Source organism: Triturus cristatus, chromosome 7, assembly GCF_964204655.1.
Source record: "Triturus cristatus chromosome 7, aTriCri1.1, whole genome shotgun sequence".
Taxonomy (NCBI): Eukaryota; Metazoa; Chordata; class Amphibia; order Caudata; family Salamandridae; genus Triturus; species Triturus cristatus.
Genome location: NC_140590.1, coordinates 429,637,361 through 429,653,792, shown reverse-complemented (window position 1 = coordinate 429,653,792; position 16,432 = coordinate 429,637,361). Strand labels below are relative to the sequence as shown.

General features: G+C 50.6%; 1 protein-coding gene across 3 annotated transcripts in view; it reads right to left on the bottom strand.

Moving 5' to 3' along the window:
• Positions 1–16,432, bottom strand: part of LOC146809872 (myosin heavy chain, skeletal muscle-like) — an 880,636-nt gene that overhangs the window by 35,657 nt on the left and 828,547 nt on the right. For all 3 annotated transcript variants that reach the window (XM_085616724.1, XM_085616725.1, XM_085616726.1), the window contains one exon: positions 5,079–5,204. In XM_085616724.1, the coding sequence (XP_085472850.1) occupies positions 5,079–5,204 (126 nt within the window). The remainder of the gene's footprint in view (positions 1–5,078; positions 5,205–16,432) is intronic.

Genomic DNA, 16,432 nt, shown 5'->3' with positions numbered 1-16,432 from the left:
TCTAAATCTATATCTGGCCACATCAACAGGGCTGGACTGGGACAGAAAATAGGCCCAGGCATCAAGAATAAAAGTGGTTCCCATCAGCGAAGCAGATAGCCAAAAAACTGTGGTCCATATTTACAAAGCGGGACAGTTTTGATCTTCTGAAGACACATCAGAAGAACAAAATGCCCACCAGACATTAAAACAGGCCAAAAAGCAGACAGAAACACTGACCTGTCAGGCCAGTCATTCACCACTGCCAGATTGCCCTAGTTTGCCCCTGCACACCAATCAATGCCAGTCAGTCAGAATGGTTCAGTAACAGGTGTGCGGCTGGGAGAGGGCTGACCTAGCCCACCCTGATTTAAATCAGCCAATAGAGAATTAGTGTCTCTTCCTGCTTGCAAGTGTGGGGCGCCAGGGGAATGGCTCGTGTGGCATTATTGCTGCACCTTTACTGTAGTAATAGTGACATTCTTGAAATACACTTAAGTAGCACTCACAATAAACAATACTGCTGCCCGCAGCAGTCCTTTCATGCAACATGTATGACTGTATGGCCTGTCACAATCAGGGCAATCATGAAGGCATGTTTTTCTTTGAAGAACAGGTGTTCTATTAAAGTTTTGGTGCCTAACTGTGGGAAATTCTCAAATTCAACATTGCAAAGAGGTCTGTGAACTCTGAAAGTAGAAGATGCCAAAGATTGTAGGAAATGGACTTCCAATACTCATTTTAATAGCTGCATTTATTTCCTTTTTATGCTTTGTTTGACATCTTGTATTGCTTTCACAAAGTTTGGTTTCGGAATTTTTACGCTTATACAGCAGCATGCCAAGAAAAAAATCTCCTTTCCGCTGGTCTGATTTCAACCTGTCACTTGAAACATCCAGGAGGTTTGTGAAAAGCCGATTTGAAATTACTTTCACTAAACAAACTCTTCCTTAAACTTCCCTCTTCAGCATGGACCAAGGTGTATTAAGGGCATACTTATGTACAAAACACAAGCAAGCGGTGTGATGTTCCTAACACACCTCTTACAACCGACACGTGCCTGTTTTATCATTTCAAAATGCTTCTATAGCTCGCGCTGTTTCATAAATGTTGCTAAAATGTTCCCCTCTTTTTTTTATTAATTTGTTTTTCACTCATCTGCTTTATTTTAAAATGTTTCTTTACCCATTTTCAACAGGATTTATAAAGTATGGCTTTTTTTATTCAACTGGATTTTCAATTGACACCAGCCACTAAACAAAAGAAAAATGGCATGCCCTGGGCTGGGGCAGGAGGAGACACAGCAAATGCGTCACTTCAGAGAGGCCCATTATCATTCTGTATGTGATAATTAGGCCGACATACAGCATGATAATGGGCCGAGAGTAATCTGGGTCAGGTTGGCGAGGGGGCGCTGCAGGCCACTGATCACAGCAGGAGCGCAAGCTGGCCCCTGCAGTGAGTTACAGAACTCTAAGGCTGCTTGCAGGGGGCAGCCAGATCACTCTGATGTCCGAAATTACGGACAAAAAGCGTCCGTAAAGGAATTCCTCACGGACAACGGACAAGAGGCCCAAATAACGGGCGGTCCGTGAAATTTACGGACGGTTGGTCACCCTATTCTGCAGTCCCTCACAGTAGTCCGAGATTCAAACAATTGATTGCAGGAGATATTTCATGTCAGCAGGCTGAATTTACTACCTCATAGAATCTGCATTTTTTCTGGAGTGGAAAAGATGAGTGGGTGAAGCGTAAACACCTGGAGCTCTTGGAAAGGACAGGGTGAGGCGTGGGTACACTGAGGAACCATTCGCGAAGTTTTCAATTTATCTGTTTTCAGAAATTATATCAGTGGCATGGCATCCCATATTAGGCACCTTTATGCCAAATAAAATCGTTTAGGGACACTGCACACATACCACATACACACAAATGGATTTAAGGAGCACTGACAAGACCCAATAAGCCTCTCTAACAGAAAAGTCTGCAGCTAGCTCTGTGTTTTTTGGCTGGGCCGCTGCAGAGGTCACGAGTGGTTCTGCTGCATTCTTTTACCTAAAGCCATTTCAAGTAGTTGAGAATTCCCCCAGTATAAAAAGGAAAAACAAGATCTAACAGGCCTGCAGGGCTATACTTGTCAAAGAGCTGCAGACATACATGCACACCCCTCAGAAACCAGGTGGCATTTATAACTGCTCAACAAAAAAACTAACATGCTTGTAAATTATGCATTCCCCCAATGTGGACGTGCTTAAGATGAATATGTCTCTTTACACTACGAGCAAATACTGCACGGTAGGTTACAACACGGACGTTACATCGTCCGCGTTGTTACCATGCATGGCTTTACATCGCAAGTTGTTTCTACGACTTGCACTAGATGGCGCGCTGGACTTAGGAATAGTATAAATTACTATTCCTACTTCAGTTAGCGCAACAGCAGGGAATGTGTTGGATTTAAAATCCAACACATTCCCTGGTGTTGCGCGCTATTTAGCGCAAGTCGTTGAAACAACTTGCGATGTAATGCCATGCATCGTAACAACGCGGACGATGTTATGTCTGCATTGTAACCTGCCCGCGTGGTATTACCCACGTTGCGACCGCTGTTTCCCACTTGAGATAGCTCAGCTGGTTAATGCATCTGCTGTGAAGCTCTGTGTAAAATCAGAAGGGTTGAAATGTTGGTGGGGAAACACAGCCTGTCATTCTTCTAAAGCTGCTAAAGTAAGAATCTTTAAACCTGAGTATATAATTTGGCAGCTAGTAACAGTGGTGTGGAACAACAGTCTGTATGTTAACAGTTGTCATGTATCCAAGTGTAACATAGAACAGTAATTTGTAATTATTACGGCTACATCTGCCTCGGGACTCAAAATTGCTCCAAAAGGGTCACTGCTCGGGGTTCAAAGAATGCACGTGAACTTTCTTCCTCGTAGGGTTGATGAAGAAGGTTACCATTTTTGCCTGCCTACGCTGATGCCGGCTGTAAAGCCCATCTGTTTCCTGTTACCCAGTTCAACAATTAACGTGGACTCATCACCAGCCCGAAGAACTCACTCACAAATGCTTCCTCAGCCTTGGGTACTGCAAAAAGAGCAATGCAATCACACAAATCTGACACTGTCTCGTGGTCTCATGACAACCTTATCCAGCGATACTTTTCCATTTATGTTTTGCTTGCGATGGCTCCAGCTCACTGGTTGCCAACATTTCCAGCCCTGGGTTTTGGTATAATATACCGGCTCAACCAATAGGGGCTTAAAAGTTTTAAAACTGAATAACAGGACTAACCTCCCCAAAACACAATTTGTTCAATTGAAACGTGACTTAGAGCTGGAAATGTGGTGACTCTGTGACTGGAGCCACCTGATCACCCTCATTCTGAATGATGTGACCACCAACATGATGTGCTTCCAGAAATAGCGCCAAAAAGGCATGCCACATCCTACAGGGTTTTCTGCATACCTCTTTCAGTACGGAATGTTGTTTTTGCCTGGGCTTGTTGGACATCTGCCAACAATGTGGAAGGCCAGCTTACACCATTTCCTCACACGACAGACCTGCTGGCCCGGCAGTGCCACTGTCTTAATAACAAAGGGGCATGTCTGAAAAAATATGCAAACATTCGATGCTGCAGCATCCAGATAATGTGCTGCATGGCTAAATACGTACAAGGTCCCAAAGGCGAGACCAATTGCATTGCAAATTTTTGTTTGTACCTGCCAGGAAAATGAAATACCGGCGGTGCCAATAGAAAATCGACCAGGTAGCAGCAACCATACCTGCATGGGAAGCTGCCCTTTCGGCAGTGATCCGCACTTTCTAAAATGTATACCACGAACCTCTGAAGCTCATTTACACAAACCAACAATTCACATGAACATGGCACTTAATTGAACAATATATGCCTCACTACACAGCATAACATAGATAAACAGAGAACATGTAAGTGTACTTAAATAAAACACCCTGCTCCCAGTAGCGGCCAGCATGACTCGCGGGGAAGAGGGGGGGTCAATAATTAAAAAAAATAATTTAAACATACTTTTCCGTCGCGTCAAGTCCTGCATCTTCACAGCTCCTGCTCACCTGCCTCGAACAGGAACAGGAATCAGGCAGCCTCCCTCCCCTCCCCAAGGCCAATGACAATGCTCCAGTGGAGCATTGTGATTGGTCGGGATGCCGCCCAGCCAGGGGCTGTAGGGGATGGCATGTTCTACATGTAGGCTGCAATGCAGCCTGCATGGAGAAGTGCAGAGTGCGCATGACTGGTTTGGGCGGCCCGAGAGGGCCGACCAAACAGTCTTTACGCACACACTTTACGCACCACTCTTGCTCTGCCCGGGCAGCTCCACCAACCCGTCTGCCCGCAATGCAAAAAGAAACATAAAATGTTTATATTTTGGCTTTCTCGCACTGCCATTTGTTCAAATATATTTAAATATAGACCCGTTTTGTTCTACTCAGTTAAAGCCCAGAGGATACTGTGCATCATGAGGGTATTATTATCATGGCGGCAAAACAGACAACAGCTTACCATTCAAGATGTGGATCCACAACACAAGGCTTTAAAATGTTGCTATAAAGGGAACTCGTTTATTAAACGTCACAGAGGGTGTGATTTAATAAATTGCCAGTAGGTGGCAGACATCGGCTATAATATTTGTTACTGAGGTTTTGGAGACTACAATTTTTCCATGCAGCTCTGCAGTTGGTACACCTTTTTCCCAGTATATCAGCCTGGATTAATTGCCAAATAGACGGCTAATCAATAATCTTAACCCTGGAAGAGCAGCAGCCTTTTCACAGTACACAGCAGCCGTTTGCTCTGACAGGTAATTAACTACCTGTCAGGCACTTAGTTTATCGGTTTATAAAATTCTCTCCGGACACTTCACATCTCTCACCTTATACCTCCCGGAGAAAATCGTTTAGACAAGAAGAGCAGTCCCGTGAAAAACTGGTAACGTTACGATGGAGTAAATGCAGTCAACATTCTCCCTAGTGTGATATTTGACGAAGCAATATTTAACTGCAGTTTCCAGATCAGATGCCAGTGAGCCCTCTAATCGTATATTTCTGAACACCGCACCCACCTCAGAAACAGCCTTTTTGATTCGTTCATCCGAGGTCCGAAACTCACTGAGCAGCTCCTCGTTATCCGTGGCGAACTGTTGGAGGTCTGCTTCCAGCTTTCGTTTCACAGCAGCCAGTGACTGAAACTGCAGGCACAAAATGGACGCGTTAGCTATGTTGCGACAACAGCTTATTTTTACACAGACCCACCTTGACCCGAGCAGAGGCGTCCCTCTCTGCAGATACATGCGTGAAGATTGTTCTCCATCAATCCCATACAACACCCACGGTAATTGAACACAATGTCTCCTATCACAAACCATAAATACAGTCAGCATGATCATCAACGCAGCGGTCAAAGTGCATTAAAAACAAGTATTTGCAATGCAATAGGCCTCGCAGCTGCGAGATTTTGAGCTATTCGCGTTGTAAGTGACAATGCCTTTCATTTATGTGTTTAAAAAACCTGCTATAATAAAAGGCATTGTTATTTACAATACCAATAGGTCAAAGTTTCTAAAATGCGAGACCTATTGCATTGCAAATGCTTGTTGTTTACAAGCGCCCCATGCTACGCTTTCACGTTAATAGAGGCCACTCCCCTTTCTTTAGGCGAGCCGTGTCTAAAGAAAGCCTCGTGGACGCTATTAAAGTGCAAGCGCGGTACAAGACACTTTTACAAAAAAAAGCATTTGTTTGTCAAGTTGACAAACAAAAGCTCTTTTTTGTAAATGCGCCCCATGAACGTGCGCATGGCATGCTGAATGTTGCAGGAAAGCATGTTGTGCCTGCAGTAGGAGAAACTCATTAAAGAAAATAGTGCTTACAGACTAAATAAGACATACCATGTAACAACTGAAGTAAAACGGCCAGTCCTCATGGGAGGTTACAAATGGAGAAAAGGCGGTACTAAGGAGCAACAAACAAGCCAATTAACAAATCAGAAGACCGCATTTACAAAGGACAATGACAAGCCCATGACAAATATGGGTGGAGAGTGTGCAGGGCTTCAAGTCCATACCTCAATACAGAATGCCTCGCAGAGTATCGCATGTGCTGCCGGTGCTCGACCTAAAAAGTATGGGAACTGTGCTCCATGCAATAGCGTGGAGTCAGTGAGCTTGCAGGCTGGGTCAAGGTGTGGCTAAAAAAACTAAATATGCTGCAAATTTGTTGGTCTTTCTCCTTCAGGTAGCTACATATAAAGTAATCTGCAGCTTAAATGAAAAATAAAACAAAAAACGTTAAGTCAATCATTGGGAAATGCACTATAATACATTATGAAACCTCTATTAGTTAATGCACTGCAGAGGTCCGTGTGTTACCAGAGAGCCACATAATTAAATCTTGGTTGTTGCAGTGGAGAATAGTGAATTGTGTATGTTAGTGCTATGAGGTCCCAGCCTGTGACAGAAAGCACTGTGAATATTTAAGTCACTATTTTAATCTTCATTTACACACAGTATAAAATAGACTGCTACAAATTGCGCACAAAGGTTTAAAAATAAAATGGTGCTTCTAAAACATAGAGTTTAATAAGACCCAGGCTGTATGTAATATTATTTTATTATATCACTGTCCCTTAAAAGCTCACATTTCACAGCTCGGCTGTGTCATCACAAAGGTTCAAGTGATTCCATCAATTAAAACCAGTACCCGCTCCCAAGCATCCTTTACATTTGCAGAATAACCAGCCAGTTGAGCACATTTACATTTCTTTCAGGCAAGCAGGCACCCTGGCAAGAAGGGTTGTTTATTGTTTAGCTGCCTGCCCACCTTTGGTTTCACAGCATAGGAGTCTCCCTGAATGACACTTCAGTGTAAACATTTATTAACCGGGTGTTGGAGCCGGCCTCGTGGCGTGGTCCTGTTCCCCCTCGCCAAGCCGCACGAGGTCCCCTGCACCTCCAACATTTGGTGGCCAGCGACGGGATCCGAGCCAGACGCAATCGTACAGGCAAGTAACGCACCCGCTGCCTAACCAGACGGAAAAAGAAAGAGAACCATGAGCAGCCAAGAAACAACCGGGGCCGCAACCTTACAGCAAAAAAGGTTGGAAGAATACACCCACAAAGAATTGAAACAATTCTGCAAGGACAAAGGGATCCCAACCACAGGATTGGGCACCAAGGAAGAAATGCAGAAAGCCCTGAAAGCCTGGGCAGAATCCGAGGCTACTCCACCCCAAGGCGAAGGGACCTCGGCCCGGGACGAAAACCTGCCGCCGACCATGACCCCGGCAGATGCGGGACGAAGCATCCCGGAAGCCGGCCTATCCCACGAAGAAATGCGAGAACGGGAGAGGGTCCGGACACACGAATTGGAACTCGCACGACTCCGGCTGGACGGTGAACTCCTGCTGGCGGAGAAAAAGTTGGCCTTGGAGCAACTACGGCTGCAGGAGGAAATCGAAGAAAAGAAACGGCATCGAGAACTAGAAGAGAAACGGCTACTCCTGCTGGCGGAGAAAAAGTTTGCCTTGGAGCAACTACGGCTGCAGGAGGAAATCGAAGAAAAAAAACGGCATTGAGAACTAGAAGAGAAACGGCTAACCCTCGAGCACGAGAGGGGCCTCAAGGAACTCGAACTGAAATCCAAAACGGGGGAGACCAGCACCCGCGGATCCCGGGACGCTCTGCCACTGACCGAGCCAAAGGTTCATATCCCCAAGGATGTCGGCAAGGAGTACTATAAAAACGACGACATCCAGCAATGGTTCCGAGCATACGAGGTAGCCATGACCTCCCATCGGGTACCCCGGAAGGATTGGGGTGCCGGCCTATGGGGGAGGTTCCTCAGCGAGGGCCGGGATACCCTGCTGCAACTCCCCGACGCGGTGATGGCCTCGTACGACCACATGAAAGAGGCCCTACTCACCCGCTACGGACTATCAGCCGAGATGTACCGGCAGCGCTTCCGGGACTGCAAGAAGCTCCCCGGTACCACATGGGTCGAATACGTGGACTTCTTCAGCAGAGCATTTGAAGGGTGGATAAGAGGGAGCAAGGTCACCTCGTACAACGAACTGTTCGACCTCATTGTCTGGGAGCACCTCGCCAACAACTGCTTTGTCGAACTAAGGCAACACCTCCTTGACAGCAAACTGACTGAGCCCCGGAAGCTCGCCGCCGAAGCCGACCGATGGGTCAACACCCGGGTCCCCCGGAACCCCGTGGGGGACTACCAACGGAGTACCACGGGACCTCCTCGCCAGCGGGGCGGAGGAGGAGGGCCCACCGCAGTCGAGAATTCCCGGCCAGGCCGCCCCGAAGCCCGCCACGAGGCCAAGCCGCCAACCACACGTCCCCGACCCTGGTCCGTAGGGGGACCCCATCGCCAGGCCTGGACCCCGACCAACAGTGACCTGCTTTGGCTGCCAACAGACAGGCCACTATGCGAGCGACCTGGCCTGCCCCGTGAACCGACGAAACGGGACCGCTGGGCCCCCTCCCCGACAAATAGCCGCCGCCGCCCTGGGGGAAGGAGAAGAAGAGGAGGAAAACCGCGACGTCGGGTCCCCCAAGTGGGAACCGGCTGCCATGTCCCTCGTATGCCTGGGCACCCGAGAAATGGTGCCCCGAGCCCCCATCCCGAGCAACACCCAGCAGTACCAGCAGTGGGTCACCATCAATGGGCAACGGGCCGAAGCCCTCCGTGACACTGGGGCCAGTGTGACCGCTGTCCGCTGCCACCTGGTGACCCCCGAACAGATCCTGCCGCATGTCCTATGCCCTGTCCGGACCGCGGACAACACCGAAAGCATGTGCCGGATGGCCCGGATTCCCTTCGAGTGGGGAGGAGTGTCAGGCACCCTGAAAGTAACTGTCCGCGACGACGCTCCAGTGGAATGCCTCCTGGGGAACGACCTGGAGAGCTCCCCCTGGGCCCAGGTGGAGCGCCAAGAGCATCTGGGGATGCTAGGGCTGCCCGAATGGGCCTGCACCACCACCCGGTCCATGACCGCCCAACCAGCCGCTGCAGCGGCCCCCGTCGAGCCTGCGGGTCCAGAACTGCCACCCTCCTCCGGCACGGAGGAGCCTGACGATGAGGCCGGGCCATCCGAACTTTCCCCCGACGAGGCCGCCTCCCTCAGCGAGATCCCCGAGCTGGCCAGTGGCGCCACGACGGGGGCCCCACCCGCGAACAGTTCCAACAAGAACAGAAGGCCTGCCCGTCCCTCGAGGGGGCCCGACAGCAAGCGGCCATCCAGGCCACGGGGGACCCCACGGGAACCCACTGGATCTATTGGGACAATGACCAGAAAGTCGCCGAACTAGGAGCCGGCCGTGTGTTGGTGGTTCCCCTCCGATTCCGAGAGTTCCTCCTGAACCTGGTGCATGACGTGCCCCTCGCCGCACACCTCGGGCGAGACAAGACCTACAGCCGCTTGGTGACCCATTTTTATTGGCCCCGAATGCGGAGAGACGTGGACCACCACTGCCGGTCCTGCCAGACCTGCCAAGCCAGCGGGAAGACTGGGGGTCGAGTCAAGGCCCCCCTCCAACCATTTCCAGCCGTCCACACCCCATTCGAACAGGTAGGGATCGACATCGTGGGGCCCCTCGACCCCCGAACCGCCCTGGGCCACCGCTTCATCCTGGTACTGGTCGACCATGCCACCCGATACCCAGAGGCAATCCCCCTCCGAACTGTGACAGCTCCAGTGGTGGGCCGGGCCCTGATGAGCATCTTCTCCAGGGTAGGGTTCCCCCGAGAAGTGGTGAGCGACAGGGGTACGAACTTCATCTCGAAATACATGAGATCCCTCTGGCAACAATGTGGGGTCACCTACAAGTTCACCACCCCTTACCACCCCCAGGGGAACGGACTGGTCGAGCGGTTCAACAGAACCTTGAAAGGAATGATCAAGGGCCTGGAAGAGCCCCTGAGGAGGAGATGGGACGTCCTGCTGCCATGCCTCCTGTTCACCTATCGAGAGGTCCCACAGAAATCCCTGGGCTTCAGCCCCTTCGAACTGTTGTATGGGCACCCCGTCCGAGGGCCCCTCAGCCTGGTCAAAGAGGGCTGGGAGGCGAGCGTCCAAGATGCCCCCCCCTTGACGTCTACAGGTACCTCTTGACCCTGTGGAACCAGACTCGGAAGTTCCGGGCCCTGGCAAAAGCCAACCTCGAAGCCAGCCAAGAAGACATGAAACGCTGGTATGACGAAAATGCCTCGACCATCGAGTTCGAGCCGGGCCAGCAAGTCTGGGTCATGTCGCCCGTGGACCCCTGCGCCCTTCAGGACAAATGGACTGGACCCTTCAAGGTGGTTGAGAAGAAGAGCCCCGTCACCTACTTGGTCGACATGGAGTCCCCAAGGAACCCCCTCCGGGTCCTACACGCCAACCGGCTCAAGCCCCACTTTGCCCGAACCGAACTAAGCCTGCAGCTGGCTACCGACGATGGGGGCGAAAGTGACTCCGAGCCCCTACCCGACCCCCTGGGGTCCTCGGACCAAGACGGTTCCATGGAGGGCGTCAAACTCTCCACCACCCTGACCCCAGAACAGCGCCATGACTGCCGGCAGCTGCTGCAACCCTTCGCGGCCCTCTTCTCTCTCACGCCCGGGGTGACCCCCTGGTGCGTCCACGACGTGGATACCGGGGACAGCCCCCCTGTGCGACACCGCGCCTACAGAGTGCCCGACCGGGTCCGAGCCTGCATACAAACGGAGGTCTCCAAGATGCTCGCCCTCGGAGTCATCGAGCCATCCGACAGCCCGTGGGCCAGCCCTGTGGTCTTGGTGCCGAAGGCCGCCGCTCCCGGCACCCCCCCAGAACTCAGATTTTGTGTGGACTACAGGGGCCTAAACGCAGTCACCAAGACCGATGCCCACCCCCTGCCACGGGCAGACGAGCTGATCGACCGCTTAGGGGCCGCCCGCTACCTAAGCACTTTTGATCTCACCGCTGGGTACTGGCAGATCAGGCTCACCCCCGGCGCCCAGGAACGATCCGCCTTCTCCACCCCCGACGGGCACTATCACTTTCGGGTGATGCCCTTCGGTATGAAGAACGCCCCAGCGACCTTCCAGAGACTGGTGAACAAGGTCCTGTCCGGACTAGAAGACTTCAGCGCGGCCTACTTAGACGACATTGCAGTCTTCAGCAACCACTGGGCCACGCACCTAGGACACCTCAGAGAAGTCCTGGCCGCTCTCCAAAGGGCCGGGCTCACGATTAAGGCCAGCAAGTGCCAGATCGGTCAAGGATCAGTGACCTATCTGGGCCATCAGGTGGGGAGTGGCCAGGTGGCGCCCCTCCAGTTGAAGGTCGATGCCATCCAGGCGTGGGAGCCCCCCGCCACCCAAACAGCTGTCCGGGCCTTCTTAGGCCTCACAGGCTACTACCGGCGATTTATCAAAGGCTATGGCAGTATTGTGGGCCCCCTCACGGAGCTCACTTCCAAAAAGCAGCCCAAGACGGTGCACTGGACACCCCGCTGTCAGACCGCTTTTGAAACCCTCAAGGCGGCAATGTGCGCTGCCCCTGTACTACAGGCCCCTGACTACGGCAAGGAATTCGTGGTTCAGACATATGCCTCGGAGTACGGGGTTGGGGCGGTCCTCACCCAGATGGACACCGAGGGCCTCGACAGACCTGTGGCCTTCATCAGCCGCCGACTGCTGCCCCGAGAACAGAGGTGGAGCACCATCGAGCGGGAGGCCTTCGCCGTGGTATGGGCTCTCAAAAAGCTCCGGCCCTACCTTTTCGCCACCCACTTCCGAGTCCAGACTGACCACCGGCCCCTGCGGTGGCTAATGCAGATGCGGGGCGAGAACCCCAAATTGTTGCGATGGTCCATCTCGCTGCAAGGGATGAACTTCACCGTAGAGCACCGGCCCGGCAACGACCACGCCAATGCCGACGGCCTATCCAGATTCTTCCGCCTCGGCGAGGAGAACCCCCAAGGAGATGGGTGACTCTCCCTGCCTTCAGCTGGGGGGGGACGCTTGTTGGAGCCGGCCTCGTGGCGTGGTCCTGTTCCCCCTCGCCAAGCCGCACGAGGTCCCCTGCACCTCGGGGCTCCTCCATTTTGGATTGTACGTGACTCTGCGCACCAGCCTACGTGACCCCGCTCAACCCAGCCTCGGCCCCAGCAAGCCCCGACATCAAGGCACCAACAACTGGCCAGGGGGTACCACGTGAACACTTCCCCACTCCCGGCGGAGGGCAGTATCGATGGGACCCCCCACCGTCCTCCCACACCTAGGTGCGATCGCCCCACAGCTCTCCTGGGCCTGGCGCCTCTCCTGCTGAGCATCTGGCCGCTCCCGACCCGGCCTCTCCGCCCCCCCGGGCGCAAGGGTCCGGACATCAAAGGGCTCCAGACCTATATCTGGGGCGACCCTGCAACAGGACGGGAGTTGTATCCCGGAGTCAAGAGCCCTGCTGATCGGATCGCGGCTGACCCTACGGAGAAAGACTCATCCTGAAACCACGCTCTGAGCCCTGCTGACTACGTCGCGGCTCCACCGTGCTTAAAGACCTTCACGAACCTTTGGGGCCCTGCTGACGCTGTCGCGGCCCGACCTTGTTGAACTTGTCATCAGAGCCCAGCTGACCTCGTCGCGGCTCGACCGAAGCGGACCTACCACCGGAGCCCTGCTGACTGTGTCGCGGCTCGACCCAAGCGGAACTACCACCCGAGCCCTGCAGACACCGTCGCGGCTCTCCACGTCCGAGCTGCTTTGAGACCAGCACCTGCCGCTCCGATCCCCGGAGCCACCTTCGGCCTAACGCAAGGTCTGGCGCAGAGCTTCCCCGTACCAGGCTGGTACTAAGACTGTCCCGCTACCCTGTCCCTACAAAGACATTGAGACTCTTTCTGGATCTCTCGATCCCCCTGTAAATATTTCGAATGTACTACTATTGATAAAGTACCTAGATAAGCAACTGATACGGAGTCCTGTGTGGTGGTGTTACTGGGCCTAGTGCGATCATAGGAGAAAGACCTCCCCTAGGAGGCTTCTCAGCGGCGCTCGGTTATAACTTTGCGGGAGGAAGGTACCCCGGAGTGGGCCCCCCTGACTCCCCGGTGGTCCTCCCTCCAACACCGGGATGGTTGCCTTTTTATAAAAAGTAAGGGAACGGTGTTTCATAAATTAAAAAAGTATGGGCACCTTGTGCCCCTCCGGTCCCGCCCACTTCCACTTCGCTTCAACATCCAATACAGCTGTTGCATCGAATGTGGCAGGAGAGAGGGGGTTCAATAAGTTAGTAAAAATTAATGGAAATTTCACAAAATTGTAAAAAATTTACACCTAAGTGCTGTGGGGAAATGGCATTTTTTGCATGACCTTCGCCATTTGTTTGGGACTGATGTTGCTGATTTTTGACTCTGTGCACTGGGACTCGTCTAACCAAGCCCCGGTGCCTGCACTCTAATCCCTAAAATATGATGAAATAGGCTGTACTCCTAATTGGCATATAATTAAATTACCTGTAAGTCCCTAGTGTATGGTACAAAGTTTATCCAGAGCCACCCACTACAGTGGCTGGGCAAACATAATTGCAGGACTACTCTTCCAGACCATCTGTGCAGTTTAAAAACTGGAAACATGACTTGTCAAATAAAATGCTTTTTGACAGGCCTAAACCCTCCTTTTAAATATTAATAAGTCATCCCGAACTAGGCCTTAATGCCCATAAGGCGGGGGCATGGTATTCAACAGTAGGACATGTAGAGATATAATATTAAACATGTCCTTACATTGAGAAGGCCCCAAAAGCAATTTTTACAGGTTTAGCTGCTCCAAAGGAAATAACTGAGATACAAAATTATATTTAATATTGCTATTTCTGCCTAGGAAACACCAATAAAAGTTAATTCTTTGACTTTTCAAAATAATTATTAAAAGCCTGATTCACTGGTAAAATTAGCTTTGTAATAAATATTTTGGAAAATGTACTTTTAGAAAGTCACTTCTTCTCTGCCTAAAGCCTCTTGATGTGGTGTGAACTTGGTCCCAGAGCAGAGACAAAGCTCTTGGGTGTGGGGAGGTGGTCTGATCCTCTGGCAGGGTGACCATCTGGGCTGTGACCAGGAACCTAATTACATTTGAAGAGGCCTATCCAGTCACAGGCAGATGTAGCTAACACCTAGGCCTCTCCTCTCTTTTGTCCCTTAACTAGGCCTCAATCCCAGTGGGAGAGGTGCTGCCCCAACAACCAGTGTTGAGTGACAACAGAGGAGGGGTTGCTCATTTCCTTGGCCACATGTCTAGGGTGGGCAAAGGGACTTTGCACAGGGAAGGATAGGTTCTGCCATATTGGAGCTAGGTAGAGATGGGCACTGTGGGATTGTTTATAAGTAGAGCACACAGTAACAGCTCCAAAAGCAGGTAGAGGCACTCCTGGGAACATTTTCCCTATTGGGTACAGAGGGAACAGGAGTCACCCACACCTACAGGCTAGTGCCTGTCTTAATGGTGGCAGCCTCTTCAGAATACTACTGGAATGATGGAGGACAGAAGATGGACTGCACCGGCGTTTGAGACCTGCTTAGAGACCTGAAAGGCTGGACTTCCTCCCACTTGTATCAAGGAAAAAGCTGTGGACTCACAGGGTCACTTGATTGACCTTCTGTTAAGTAAGCCCCTGGGACACAACAAGGTGCAAGAAGCCCTTTTCTGGATGAGCCCATCTGACCAGTTCCATCTGGAGCTGTTCTGGACCCGCTGGTCGTTTCTGCTGGAGTTAGTATTGATCCCTAAGTGCTGTTCCTGTCCAAGCTATACCTGGCTAATGAACCTTAATCACAGGGCAACTGGTCTTGGGTTGCTTGTGTTCCGGTTCAGGGAGAACCTGACGTGGTAGTTCGGACTGGAATGTTCCCATTGGAACAGGGTCAAGACTGATGTGCATGTGGGTGGAATTGTGTGCAAAATAACAATGGACTGGAATGAGGCCCAAGTAATTTCCAGTGGCCAAGATCAATTCAAGCATTCCATCTATCACCTTTACTTCTGGAAAAATAATCTAGCACAGGTTCAAGGTAAACATAAAATCCCTGCACTTAAACACGGGCATCCACCAAACTGCTTATTTCAGCGTAGGGTGGTAAAATATAACATGATTGTTACCCTTAGGACCAAATGCAGCCTGTATGCTAAAATGAAAGGGGAAACTGGAAGAACTAATTGCTTATAGTAATGCAACAAGCCAATGTCCCCTTCAGATGCCAAATGTGTTGACTGTGATATTATACCACCTGCATGCATTTTAGAGGGGTTATCTAATGGGTACAGGTGGTGTTTAGCAAACTTATCTATCTATTCCAAACCATTTTAGGGTGAGACGTGCCCATGGAGATCTGCAGAGTAGACACAACCATAATTGTCTCTGGCTGTGCCGTTTTGGCTTACAATATCACCTTTTGCGGTTTTAGGGGGTCACCATTACTACTAACTGAAACTGTTACCACCAGCTCAATCCAAGGGAAAAGAGAATCCAATTCCACATGTTAAATTTCCATAATGCAATTATGAGTTAAAAGAGCATCACACGGTAGGACAAAAACCTTCCTACACATCTCGTTGAAGTCAAACCAGGGTAGCCACAGGGAAGCCAGGCAAAGCAAACAATATAATAACTGACCGTTTAGCTTGATTATCCTGTCCAAAAGCCATTTTTGTCTCGGACAGTTATGTGGTGGGAGAAGCAGACAGATCCAATGTGGGTGCCGTCTTAGGTACCACACATAGTGCCACTCACATGTGCATACAGTGAGGAGGTTTTGAGGCAGTAGTTGTCCCTTTGTGAGACTTTTTTATGCAAAGTGCCTCCTTGTGTGAAAAGCAATCACATGAGATATCGCAAACTATATTTCAATCAAAAAGCCTAATTTTTGTAAATTGTATGCAATTTCAAGCAATTGCAGGAAAAAACTATTTTCTTCACCCATATAATTTAGGGACTGAGACTTGAGAGAGGTAGAATTCCAATAGCCACAAACAGCAAACTGCCATCCTGAGCAACTCATATGATGGTAAGTTTGTTGAAATAGGAGGTGGGTGTATGAAGCTGACTATGTGGGTATTCTATGGTAGGTGTTTTGGAGTATCATGATGGGCCTCTGTTCAGGTGTAGCATGGCAAGTGTGTGTCTGTATGATGGGTGTTTGGGTGTATGTATGATGGTTGGTGCATGGCTATATGATTGTGTATGTGTTACCTAGGATAGTAGATACATTAGTGTGTGATGGAAAGCACATATTGTGTGTAATGTGATGGTGTGATGGTGAGTCTCTGGATTATGATGGTGGGTATGTAGATCATGATGTTGATGTTTGGTCATATATAATGGTGGCTATGTGACCGTATGGTGATGGGTGAATTTGTGTATGAGGTTTATTGTTCGGTCATATGATGG